At 40.9% G+C, this 13,561-nt stretch overlaps 1 protein-coding gene across 1 annotated transcript in view; it reads left to right on the top strand.

Annotated features, from left to right (window-relative positions):
* Window positions 1-4,734: 4,734 nt before the first annotated feature.
* The window catches only part of LOC142040249 (mucin-5B), a 44,238-nt gene continuing 35,411 nt past the window's right edge, over window positions 4,735-13,561 (top strand). Inside the window, exons 1-7 of the mRNA XM_075047875.1 lie at window positions 4,735-4,816; window positions 6,494-6,749; window positions 8,249-8,363; window positions 9,718-9,805; window positions 11,780-11,913; window positions 12,320-12,545; window positions 13,318-13,443. Coding sequence (XP_074903976.1) covers window positions 4,735-4,816; window positions 6,494-6,749; window positions 8,249-8,363; window positions 9,718-9,805; window positions 11,780-11,913; window positions 12,320-12,545; window positions 13,318-13,443 — 1,027 coding nt within the window. The remainder of the gene's footprint in view (window positions 4,817-6,493; window positions 6,750-8,248; window positions 8,364-9,717; window positions 9,806-11,779; window positions 11,914-12,319; window positions 12,546-13,317; window positions 13,444-13,561) is intronic.

A 13,561-nucleotide genomic window follows, 5' to 3' on the forward strand; every position in this document is an offset into this window, starting at 1 on the left:
CAATTTAGGGAAAAAAACCACATCCCCCCCAAAAAAACCAGGCCAAGGTTGCTTAGCTTCTCACCTCAGCCAGTTCTTTGCCTTATCTCTCTGCTTTTCTGTTGGCTTGCAGTAACTTTCAGTCATGGTGGGTATGCTTACTGGGTATGTAATTTCATGTAATTTCAGAAGTATACACACTTCAGTATTAAGTATGCAGTGGCCTCTTCTGAATTGTCTTGGCATCCATGAAATAAGAAATTGCTTTTAAAAAAAGGAGTGGAATCTGCTCTAGCCTGAAACCCATAAAGCTCTAATTCTTAAAGCAGAATGTTCATATCCTTCCCTACATAGGGCCCTGGGTTCCCTTTGTTCTGCTACTCCATATTTTTCACCAGGAAGGTTGTTTCAAGAAAAATCTTTCAAGTAGAAAAAGCTCAAGGGCCCAAGCTCCTCATGAGATGGCTTTCTATGCAGGCAGTCTTTCTCACGTGAGAAAGTCCCAATAGGTCAATAAGACCTGTGTGCACAAACACCAATCAGCCGTGTCATTACTCCTTGTATGTGGATTTTGAAAGATCTACATCTTCTTAAAAAAACCCCTAAAACGCCCAAAACCAGAAAAGAGCAGCTGAACTGATTCTTTGCAAACAGGAGTAACTAATGCCCTTGATTAGTTCAGCAAAAATCAGGGAACCTTATGGCAAGATGAGAGGTTAAGGAGCTTTGTATTCATTCTAAGGCAAAATGTAAGAAGACACCCAATCATCTCCTATCAAAATTAAAATACTGAAGGCATTCTTCATGCATTTTAATTGACAAGTAATGACAAAGATCTGTTCCCTGCTTTTCCTCTGCCTGTTACAGATCACCTTATACTTACTGCCAGACATTTCAAACTGTGTGGTGGATGCAAATCTGATGGATTAAATAAATCTTTGATATGAATTTCCTAAATTCCATGGGATTACACCAAGGATAAAAATGTAATCCATGTTGTTCTCGAATTCTTCTGGCAATTTAGAATGTGCAAATTAGTGTCGTAACCATCAGTTATGTCAAATATTTTGCCAAATTCACTTCAGATGTTTTCATCATGTGGATTATCAGCACAAGAGGGCTTGACACCAAATCCAAATTAATTATTTTCCTAGCTAACATTACCTTGTTAATGAAGTACACAGCATTTCTCCAGAGTTATTAGTAAGGCAGTGCTTGTAAAACACCATTTTATAATGGATTCACATTTTAAGAAGCAGCACCAGCTTTGCCTGAAATGAGCTGGAATATCAGAGGATTTCCAAGCTGAACCCCACCAGTGCTTGGACTGTCCTAGGACGGTGTGTTAGAAAAGTCTTGGTAGCCTTAATGCTTTATAGTGTTTATAGCATCACCTTTTGACAGAAGGGTATGGTACAAATGCAACTGCCAGGCTTCGGTACGGTGGCTGGCTGTGAATTGCATCAATCCACCAGATGCTTCCAATTTGAATGCCTCTTTACCAAGTTTGTATCAAAAAATAGGACATGTGATTGGCTGGTGTATTACATTAGCTTCATGACAGTTTATCTCCAATAAGTCAGTGTCAATAAAGAAGCTGAGTTAATATTTACCTATTGTATTTACTAAAATCACATACCCTTTAATGGCAAATGATCCATGAAATGGGCTGTAAAGGGGCCAAGAGGAATTGTTCTTTTTGCTAGTACAGCTGCAGCAGAGTGAAGGCCTCTTATGCTGCAGGGCCCAATAAAGGGAAAAGTTATTAATCCCAGTATGTCACTGCAGGGGGAATAGCTATAACTTGCGTGCCTGCAATAGCAATGATATGGTGGTAAGTGACCAACATATTCACAAGCTCCCTGTCAGTCTGAATTTCCATCCGAAAATGACCATGTATTTCTTCTGAAAACCTCAGTGTTGCCACACTTGAATATAAAACCTTCATTTGAATGTAAACCTCCTTCCCCCATAAGTAGCCCTGAAATCATTACAGGGCATTGAAGCATCCAGTGATTTCTAAGGAGTGTAGCCAGCACTCTCTGTGGAGAAGCCAGAAGCGGCAGCTCTGGTTAGTCACTGACAGGAACTCTGCTCCCCAAGAAATGGCAAAGAAATGGCAAAAATGACAGAGCAGACAAGCAGAGGTAAGAAAATGGCTAGGTATGGATCAAGACGATTGGGTTTCCTGTTTCTCTGAGTAGCAAAAGATGTGCTCTTGCTTTTCTCAGGAGATGATCCCAGATGACTGAGATTACTTTCTCAGCTGAGTGGAGCATAAGTGGATGGTGGTTCAATGAATTATTTGTTTTATTCTGTCAGTTCCTTGGACACAGTTTTAACAGGTGCTGTTCATGTTCTTCCCAGGCCCCTGAGTTCTAAATGAAGCTTGCAGGGGGAAATCATGCCTTAGCTCATCCCTCCTGCCCACCCTGTCATGGCCCCGAACCACCCCACATGTAGAAGACAAAGGGCTGGGAGTTGCAACGGACAGCCTCACCATGTCTTTGTCATCTAAGGTCTACTCCAGCCTGAAGGGTATCTTTGGCAAGTAGTTTGTGTGTGGTTCCTGCTGCTTTTGTGCTGTCTGCTGGTAATAAAGGGTTTTTTTCCTAGGGTCAGGAATCATACTCCTAGAGTCCTATTCTTCTTTCTGTTCTCATACCAATCTGAGATTACCTGGGTGGAAGAGGACCATGATTTTTAAAAATGGACTCTGTCTTAGCAGAGTTCTGCATTTGGATTTTGACACTAGCTTTGATTTGGGAAAATTAATAGGTTTCATCTTTCCATCTTTATCCTCAACTAAGCTCTCTTTGTCAGTGTCAGTGGTCTACTGACCTACGTGCTTTTTCTTCTGAGCTTCACAGTCCTTCCCCACACCTGCCATTAACACTGTTCTGTAGCCTGTACAAGAACTCAATTTGAAAGTTACCATGGGAATCTGCTGAATTTTAGTGTTACTATTGCACTGTATTCAATTTCAGACCATCCTAATACCTACAATGTCGTATTCTCCTGGTTTGGTTTATCTACTAGATATTCTGCTGGTTTACTTTCTGACTATTTGGATGGAGATCAGCAGGGTGCCATAAGGTCTGTTGGTTCTGTATTCCAGCCAAAATGGCAGGGCTTCAAGAACAGACTTTACCTTCCAGTAGTGCCCTGCCTCAAGTGCAACTGACAATGGAATTAATGGGGCATGGACAGTGGGAAAGGGGTAACATGAACTCATGTTTCATGTGCTGCACAATGCTCTTGCCTGCTGGTGCAGGATTTTCTTGAGAGCAACCACAGCAGCAAATCTTAATCTGGCAGACATTTGCACCTGCAATTCTGTCAGCCACTGAGTAAGCAGCTCATAACTGTGTAGCGGGAACAGCTGAAAGAAGCAGTGGGCCAGCTTTAGGGCACTTAACTTTGTAAATGCCGGAAAGCTTTGTAAAGCAGTGGGCAAGATGCAGTTCTCAAGCACCAGCTTACTGTCTGCCAACCAGTTAAGAGGACATGCATATTCCCCAGTGAGTGCATGGACAGACTCGACCTGAGGACTTCCAACAATGGTGAAACCTAAGCCCACTTTAAACTATATTTGTGCCCACTTACTACTGGCAATCATTCTGGCATTAGTGTATTCCCAAAGGGGCATGGAGCAGTTGAAATTGTGGGAACGTTTGTTACCCATGTTTGATTTGCTGGGACTAAGTGAGAGGCTTCCTCGGTGTCAGGAGCAGTTCCCCCATGGCATGGATAAGGTGAAGAAATGCTAGGTCAGCTTGTGCCAGTAGAACAGGTAAATCTCTAAAAAAGATCCTAAAATTACTAACATCAAACGTCTGTGATGGGATGTCCAAGAACTGTCCTACAAGGGAATGTAGACCAGATCATGACTGAGCCTGCTGGATTTTTTATGGCTATGTGATAGTCTATTAAAGCACTCCAATAGCACCAAGGGACCCTTTTGCAGCAGCATAATTTAGGAGGTGAAGGAATGAATTGTGGCCTACATTTTGGTGGGACTTGGGCACTGCTCCCTTATGCTGTTTGCAGAAACCACCACCTCTGTGTGCATAAAGAATAAATTAACTTCCTATGTCTGACTGGTGCAGTTAAATCACATTTGTGCAGTAGAGGCGAGAAGTTTGCACTATGTGGACTAATGTCATTCCTGGTCTGTTGAAGCAGTAAACCTCTGGCCTTTTTTGTAAGATATTTTGGATACATTTCTTAAAGGACATTGCCCTGCTGCCAAAAGCCTTTGCTTTAAATAAACCACACATTATGCCTGACCTTACAATATTTTTTGGTCTAACATTTAGAAGTCGCCATCAAGCTAGCAGAGGCAACAAACAGTTTTTCTCTACCTGGGGGACTGTGCTGATGTGCAAGCAAGAGAAAAGTTCTGAAAGAGGGCAATGATTGCTTGTTACTAATCAGATGTTACAAAAAGAAAAACTATTGTTGCCAAAGAAAAAGCAACACTGTAGGGGTGGGGGGTAGGAGGACCTATAGGACAGCTCTCTGTCTCCACATAAAGCAAGAGAGAATTGGATACCTGTCTTGTCTGAAAGACAGGAGGTTGCTGGCTGCTAAACATGAACCACTGAGAGAAAACTGAATGAAGCTCCACCTTTCAGGGACCCTGCCATCAGTGTTTTGTTCTCATGCCAAATTCCTGGGCTATAAAAATCTGCCTATAAGCCAAGGAAAAAACACTCCCCTGGAAGGATTTTCAAGTTACTGCTTCATGGCAAGATGGAAATAAAAAAGCGGAGGTCATTTTGGATCTTCTGCCTATTTTGGAGTTGTTGCAAGGGCAAAGAACCAGTTCAGATAGGTAAGAAAAAAAATCTAATTCTCAGATTATTTGCTCACATATTGCTCTCCATAGGTGACAAATAGACTTTTCAAATGAAAATGTGTAACATATTCATGTAAGAGCTGTAGGCACACCAGATACTGTTTAACTGTACATTTTCACCCTTAATGTCAATCATCTAAGTATTTTACATTTTTTTCTTCCACTACTAGGTAGCTTATCAACTGTTTCATGTCCTAAGTGACTAATCTTAAAGAGGAGACTCCTGAATGCAGTTTACATCATAAAAAAATGGTGACACCCTTTTCAACACAGTTTACATATATTCTTTATAGAAGAAGTATGTTACCATAATGCCTGCTAGGCTTGATAGACAAGTATGAAATACCGCATTAGGAGTAATCATATTTTTTGTGGTCTGCTGCACTGTTACCTCCTGCTTTGGTTTTGAATGTCGTACACTTTCCCCAGTTGATTAATACACAAACAATTAATGTCACAGTTATTGCTGTCTTAGTAATTCCAGCAACTCCACTTCCAAGAATAGCCAAACTTTCTCATTTCCCCTCATTATTATGTAGAAAAGTGCTAAATTAGCCTACTCTACTCTAGTGCTGCAAACACCTATGGCAGATTACAGTCCCTTTAAAAAGCTGTTTCTGTAAGCACTTCTTGGCACTTGAGTTTGTGTTGCACATTTCTGACATCAAGATCTGAATTTTTCAGTGTTCCCCTGCTGGTTCTTAGGTAGGAATATTTAATAATATTTTAGAGTTCACTAAATACATTAATGACTGCTTTTGATTTGATCTGTGATGGATGTTGATTTTCCTAAATATGCTACATAAACAACACAAAGAAATTTGCCTGTTTTCATTTCCCATTCTTTCAGGTGGGCCTAGAAGAAATGCTAAAAACATTTTGTAGCAAGCATATCTTATTTAATTCAAGGTGATTCCTATTGGCTTTCTGCAGCTCGGTGGTATGAAAACTACTTTCTGAAGTGATGTCTTATATGCACTTAAAGTATGTATCAATACCTTCAACAGAGATACAACTCAGAGGTCCAAGACATGAGTTTTGGTTGAGATGAAAAACAAGTCGCTCTGAGCTGACTGCTGAAGCTGGTGGCAGCCTCAATTGCTGAGATCAGTGGCTGCCATTTTGCTGAAGAGTCATGCTACCTGTGGTATCTCCTGGAAGGGACTCAATTCAATGCTTTGGACCAAAGTCTTGCCTGGGTTAAGAAGCAGGATTTCAAAAGTAGAAATGAGATTTAGGCAGCCAAGATGGGATTTCCCTCTCTTCACTTTAGATATCTACAGTGTAAATGCTGAGGGGTGCCATCTACATTGGCACCCCTCAGCAACCTTTATAGACAATGGAGAGAATCATGCAGTCTTGGAGCATCTTCTTCCTGGGTAGGTATGTAAGGTAGGGAAGCTGAACCTCTTCTGCTTCTCATTGTTAACTTCAAAGGAGCCTGGGCTCATCTGCTCACAATGGAGGTATCTCTGGCACGGACTTCAAAAGTTCAGTGAGACGAAACTGCTTCCCACAAACTAGTATCTTCTGGGGTTAACATTTTTGCCTGTGAAAATCTCTCATTTTAATGTTTTCAACAACAACAAAAAAAAGCAAAGTACCTCATGTAGGGTGAATATCTAAGCTCCCCTCCTATGATTCCTTCTTTAGTCCAGGTCTCTACTGTCAGTAGGAGTGAATGTGCCACCTGGGGCAATTTCCACTTTCATACATTTGACCATGTTAAGTTCACCTTTCCTGGAACCTGTACATATGTCTTCGCTTCACACTGCAATGACAGCTACCAGGACTTTAACATCCAAATCAGGCGCAGTGACAAGAATAGCTTCCTGATCTACTTCACTGTCACCATTGATGGAGTTATCTTGGAGGTGAAGGAGACAGGCATCACAGTGAACGGGAACAAGTGAGTAAAGACCATACTGTTGTTTTCTTGTGCGGTAGTTTTATTGCTATGTATCAGCAACAGGTGGCCTGTCTAGAAAGTGGTCCTATTCTGAAGAGGTGCAAATGACTGTGTATGATATGTTCATAGCACTCTGAACTGGGTATTGTGAAGAGTCCAGCCCATAGTGGTGGAGGAGGCAAGATGCATATAAACTACATCTCCCAGGGATCAACACCAACATGTTAAGCAAAAGGCTATGTGTATGTTATAAAAACAGAAGGTGTAGATTTCCTTAACATTGCTTTGATTTGGGAGGGAGAAGTGGAGGGAAGGAGTTAAAATCAACACTTTATTTACAGAAGGTTTTCATTTTGTAGAAACTTTGAATTTTTTCCTCAAAACATTGTTTCTGTGGTACTAACCCTACTGTTATATGTTGCTGTTCAGGACCAGATGGTCCTTTCAGAAAAAGTTTTCTGTTGCCAGATGATAGATTAGTCTAGAAAATAGCACTGCTTTGCAGATCACAGCTTGCCTTGGGATCTACTTACACAAAAGAGGTAAGTTTCAGAAGTCAAAATACACACCTTTAATTTCAATCTGAAATGAACAAAAAAGCAAACTGCAAACAGAAGGGTAAAAATACTCCATAAGTAAAAAGTCATATGCAACAGTAGCTGAAAGTTGGGCACAATAACACTGTGATGTGATCATACCTGTCCTTAAAAAGGGCAGCCCTCATGAGAAGTGCGATGACCTGCTCCCAGCATATAGACATGAAGGGCCAAGGCAAGCTTTGATTCTGGGAAAAACCCTCACAATCTTGTTGGAGAGAAAATTGCAAGCATATAGGCTGTATTCTCTTGACAGCCTTCTAGAAATAACCAAATGTAGAATAGCATCACTCAGTTGTAATTATAGTAGCAAAGCCCAGATGTATCTTCTAAATCAAAAGGGCAAGAAATCTCCTATCCTTTAGCCATTTTCTGATTTTCTAAGTTTTTCAGGGAAAATGAATGGTAATTGTCTTGGTGAGATGAAAAAGTAATGTAGGTCTGAGTCATGTCAGTACATGAGTAACAGAACAGAGCTTTTTTCACACCTCTGTGAATCCCAAATGTCAAGGAAAGCCTGGAGGGATGATGAGAACCTACAGTACCCTCATGCGGAGGGCAATTTTCCCAGTATTGTGGTCTTGCTCCTTATAACATTTTGGGCTAGGTCCTCGGGATATGTAAACAAGCAGAGCTGCATTGGTATCACTTGGGTGACTAATGTAGTATTGACATACTCATGACCAAAATACATTGTGTTATGGGTTAAGGTTGGTAAAAGGTCACAGTGGACAAGGTGATTATACCTAAATTTAATGCATTGTGTGGATGAAGGCTGACCTTGAAAAGAATGTCCCCATGGGTTATTTAGCTCCTTTTGACTCTAGTTTTTCTTCCTATATCTCTGAGAGGATTTCATCACTTTTTTTCAATGCAATCTGTTTTGTTCCCTCCAATTTCCAGGATCCACATGCCCTTCAGCTTGAAAAGCATCCTGATTGAGGACACCTGTACTTACTTCCAAGTCACTTCCAAGCTGGGCCTGACACTCAAGTGGAACTGGGCTGACACTCTCCTAGTATGAACAGCCAGTTAGTTGTTTTTCTCTTGGTGAACCTCATCAATGGCAAAAAGCAGAGCTGGATGCAGGCACTGTGTTGGTATAAGAGATTGTGAGGGGGAGGTATCGCTGTATCCATAAGCTGATAGGGACATACCAAACTAGGTAATAGTTTCATGGGGTAGGGGCATGGAGTCACAATGCTCAGGCATTCCAAACTAATTTTATGTGACAAAAGGTGCCACTGTTAACCCTGGAGATAGCAACTCTGTAGTTATTTGCTTCCTCCATGGGGCACTGGCAGCAGAACAGCTAGTGCTTACAGTTTTGACTTGTTAGTTAACTGTCTGTCTCCATGCACATCTTATGTGGGAAACTAATCTGTGTGGCCAGTTCAGACCTTGGCCTCTCTCATTCCAAAGCCTTGCTATGCGGGAGTTCCCCTCTATACATCCACCCCCAAATATCCTCTGTTGAAACAGTCTATTTACACTTTTGGGTGTGAACACTTACCCTCCACAATCAGCACTGAGATTAAATAAATGAAAGTTGTATGTCATGTTTTGCAGTTCAGAGAGACAGAGAGAGGGTAGAAGGTGAATAGAGAGAGAAAAAATCAGGTAGCAATCAAGTGGTATTCAAATTCTGATTTAATGAAGTATTCATGTTCCCCCTTCCCTTGTACTGAAGTATTACAGGCACCACCTGTAGCGTGGACACAATTTTAGGGTGACACACCTGTAGGAAAAGCACTGGGTTTTTTTGGTGGACCTGAGTGATGTCAGTACTACCCCCCCAAGCATGTAGGAGTGATTAGGTGCAATAGTTTTATCTAGCAAGGCAATAATGTGCTAACCTGGCTCCTCATTCCCTCCAAGTATAGGCAGAACAAGTTATGCTGGACAGACCCACCCCTAGAAACGCTATGAAGTTTTCCATTTAGCCTATGGACTAGAAAAAGCCTTAGATATGGCTAAAAGCTGACCAGAAGCTGCTTTTTGCAGCATCCAGCATCAAAGCACTGTTATCTGACCTGCTCAGAGTGGAGCTGTGGTACCTTGCAAGAGGTACCACAAGTCTATATACCAGTGTCTCTATACTGGGAGACACTGGTCCAGGGATTACTCCAGCATTCAGCATGCTTCAGTTAGCTCTTTAGTATGTGGCAATGGCAATTGCTAGAAGATTATCTTCCCATTTAAATTCAACCTGTCTGCAGGTAAGTTTTATGGCAGGTTTGTAATGGAAAAGCAGACTGCTGCAAATTGTTAATGAGCATTTCTGCTACTGTGCTTTTCTGTTGTGAACCACTTCATAACATGTGCTGCTGATGTGGGGAAAAGCCTTTAAACTCTTTCCTTTTGTTTTGTAGCTGGACCTGGAAGAAACATATAAAGAGAAAATATGTGGTCTATGTGGAAACTATGATGGCAGTGCGAAGAATGATTTGATTTTGGATGGTAGGCCATGAATACACAATATTCCACATAGAACAGAACTGTTAAAATGTGACACCAAACTTGGTTAACTGTTTTCTCAAAGCGGGGTTTCAGATTTCCTGACAGACACTCTGAAATGCACAAACTTTTCTGTATACAGGAGATGTATCTTAAGAGGTTCTGGGATGATTTGGGTTCCTCTGCTGTCTGCAAACTTGGAAGAGTCTCAACCCTTTTTGACCCAAATTAATTGCCTGGCTATCATGCAGAAACATTGCCTAGTTTCCCACTGATAGTAGTAAACTTTAAGGAACTTGTAGTCTCAAATGAGGCATGAACACATTTTCTGTTCTTCCATTTTCATCATTTTACAATTGGGTATCAAGTGTGATAATTTTTGCCTTTGTAATGAAATGAAAGCATCATCACTGAGCCAGAGAGATTTCACTGAGCATCTTTGCAGAAAACATGGTGCTATCCATGGATACCTTCAGATATTGCACTGAACTGGAAATTGGCCAACAGAACAAACAGCTGAAGCTGCATCAGGTTGTAAGAGCAGAAAGAAACCTGCATCCTGGGATACTAGCTGCAGGACTGAAGCCAAAGTTATAACATCATCCCTTCAAGTAATATTTGGGGTTCTTAAGTCACCAGAAAAATATTGTCATCTATCTCACTTATTCAGAAAGAATCCTGAGATGCCATTAAAAATACCACTTGTAGTGATAGATTTGGGGTTCATTTTCATATTTCATATTAAGCTTTTTGGATGCATCTTAGTCATGTTTCTGCCCTTTACAAGCTCAATAGGTAAAAACTAAAGGTGGCTCACATTTTTCTGAAGAAACAGTTTGGGACTGAGAAGCATTGCTCGAAGAAAAACGGGCTCTTCTTTTATGCCTTTGGTTCCACAGATAACAGGTTCCCACACCCAGGGACCAGGTGGCCTCCCATGTCCCTCCTTTCTGCTCTGAACACATCCTTCTCCCTGGGCTGAGCAGGCAGCAGTCTGCCTGCCCAGGCTAAGATCCACTGCACATAAAGGTCCAAAATTTCTTCTCCCTTTCAGACTCTTTTCAGTTGAGGAAAACAATTATCAGGAAATAAAATGCCATTTTTGCATGGGGTAGCTCTTCTTGAAACTTTATATTCTTTAATGTCAATTGAGATCCTTGGCAAGTTACATGGCTCAAAGAGCTTGGGGCTTTAGAAGGGCCTTTGTTTCCAGAAAAGTTAGTGATAAAGCACCTGAAACCAACGTTTTTTGGAAGCCATTCTCTCAGGCCTGCACTTAGTTAAGGGACTGAGCCAGTATAGGAGCATAGACCTGGTCAGAAATCTGTCTATTAAACCTTTTCTTAAAAAAAAAAAGAATTTAAAAAAAATCAAAGAAGAACAATTTATGCATACTTTCCATAAAAATATATAAATTTCAAACAGTCAGAAAGATTTCTCACATCCAGGATCAAGTTTCTGGTAATGCTTTGGAAAAATGCACCCCTCTAGCTAGTGTAATGGTTATATACATGTATTGTGTGCCTGTCTTCATCCTGCTCCCTCTTCCCATCTTCTCTAGCCTCTAAAAAGTCATAGATTTCCAGATGATTAGACACATATGCACCTAAGATGGTACTTTAGGTTGTAATAGTAGAAGGCAAACTAAAACAAAACTCTGTAAGATAAAATACAGCCATAATGAACAGAAGTCTTTGGAAGTGATGAGGTGCAATAAGAAAGGTCAAGAGTCTCATGCAATTAAAAATGCCCAGGCTGACAGCAAGCCTTTATACAAATGTGCCAGATTCCTGGCTCTATCTCAACAGAAGTTGTATCAGGCTGTCATCCTCTATAATATGGATGCTATGGTTAAATTTGGGCATTTGGTGAAGAGCAGACTGCTTTAGAGCCCAAAGATCAAGTGCATCTTTATAGTCCATTAGCTGATCTAAAGAATTGCAGGCAGTTACTCAGATGTGTCTGGGGATTTTGCAGGGTATAAAATGCATCCAAGGCAGTTTGGGAACTTCCACAAAGTAGAGGACCCATCAGAAAAGTGTGCTGATGTGAGTCCAGATGACCACACTGGAAGACATCCTAGGAGGAACAATGATAGATGCAGTAAATATGTAAGTATGTGTGGCCAAGAAATATAAACCTTCCTGAACTACAGCCCTGGAGAAACTGTGTTGAAACAAATGTGAATTACAGAACATGGACTGAACTGAACTTTTCAGGAGTCTACCCATGAATCTGAGCAAAATGTTGATTTTATAGCTGAAAGAATATCCTATTACAGGGTTAAAGAAATAGATAGTGAGAAAAAGCACAATTAAATGACAGTTTCCAATCCAAGAAAAAGAACATCATGACAGAAAGTTAGACTGCATAATCTTCTTAGGTCCCTTCCAACCTGAATTGTCTTGTGACCCTGGAATTCTGTCATCAAAAATTGGGATGCACATCCATAAACGTGAAAGTTGGTAAAATGTCAAGTATTGCTTTTCTTTTCCTTCTTTTCTTTTTTTTTTACAGAAAAAAAGATGCAAGAAACTTATGTCCCGTTTTGGAAACTGCCCCAGAGTGGTTGCATTTGATGACTATGTAGAGACCTGCACTGAGGATATGTGCCACTGTGCAGTTAATTCTTCCCACTCTGATTTGGTTTCCAGCTGCATATGCAGCACTTTAAACCAGTACTCTCGAGACTGTGTCCTCAGGAAGGGAGACCCTGGGGAATGGAGAACCAAAGAACTTTGCTGTAAGTAACTACTGCTCTGGAGTTTCTTTCAGGTTAGACATATATGCATGTATTCTGATCCCAGCAGAGCAAAGCTAGGAGCTCTGTTAACTACTGTGAATCAATCTGTGGAAGTACTTTGACAGAAACATTGTTAATGGAAAAGCTCCTTAAATTAGAACTATATCTCAGTATTGTCCCCCCTCTTCCTTTTGGCTAAGTTTTCTCCAGTTCTTTTTTGAATCTTACCATGCACAGTTAACTAAAATAGTGTTTTAAGTGCTGACATCTAGTCAGAAGAAGTCACTGGGAAGTCTAATGTGTTCGTCCTTAGCTTATCCTGTGTTTTCACACTCAGTAGTCACAGCTACTGAGCAGGAAATCACTGTAAATCCAGGGGTAAGGCTACAGGTAGTTCTCCCAAACTGCTGATGTGGATTGGGATAGAAAATTAATGCCAGAATGACTGAGGCTTCAGGCAAACATAAACTATTATGACTTCATAAATTATTCCAGTGTCCTTTGCTTGTATCATGACTTCAGCCAACCTTGAGCTAGTAAAATAATGTGAAATAACTCAAATTTCACAGCAGTACTGTTTTCTCCAAAGGTGAAGTAAAAGTGACCATAAAAAGTTCCCTTAGAGGTTAAGCAAACATGACACATCTGAATAGAAAGCTTTGCAAACAAGATATGGGGGAAAGGAGGAAGAAGGAGTTGGGTAGTGATACAGTGATCTGAGAGCTCTTAAAAATACATCATTAACACACCACATTTTCATTTGGTCGTGCAGATCAGGAATGCCCAAACAACATGGAGTACATGGAATGTGGAAACTCCTGTGCTGACACATGCGCTGACCCAGAAAGGAGCAAGATTTGTAAAGCCCCATGTACAGATGGCTGTTTCTGTCCTCCTGGTAAGGCAGTTCACATCTTCCAATGGGTCACACATACCAAGGAACAAAGAGGGAGGTTGTTCCCTTTCAGTTAGTGGCAGGGTTTTTTTTCTTTAACATTTTACACTAAAAGCAATGA

The sequence above is a fragment of the Buteo buteo genome, chromosome 16 (assembly GCF_964188355.1).
Source record: "Buteo buteo chromosome 16, bButBut1.hap1.1, whole genome shotgun sequence".
Classification (NCBI taxonomy): Eukaryota; Metazoa; Chordata; class Aves; order Accipitriformes; family Accipitridae; genus Buteo; species Buteo buteo.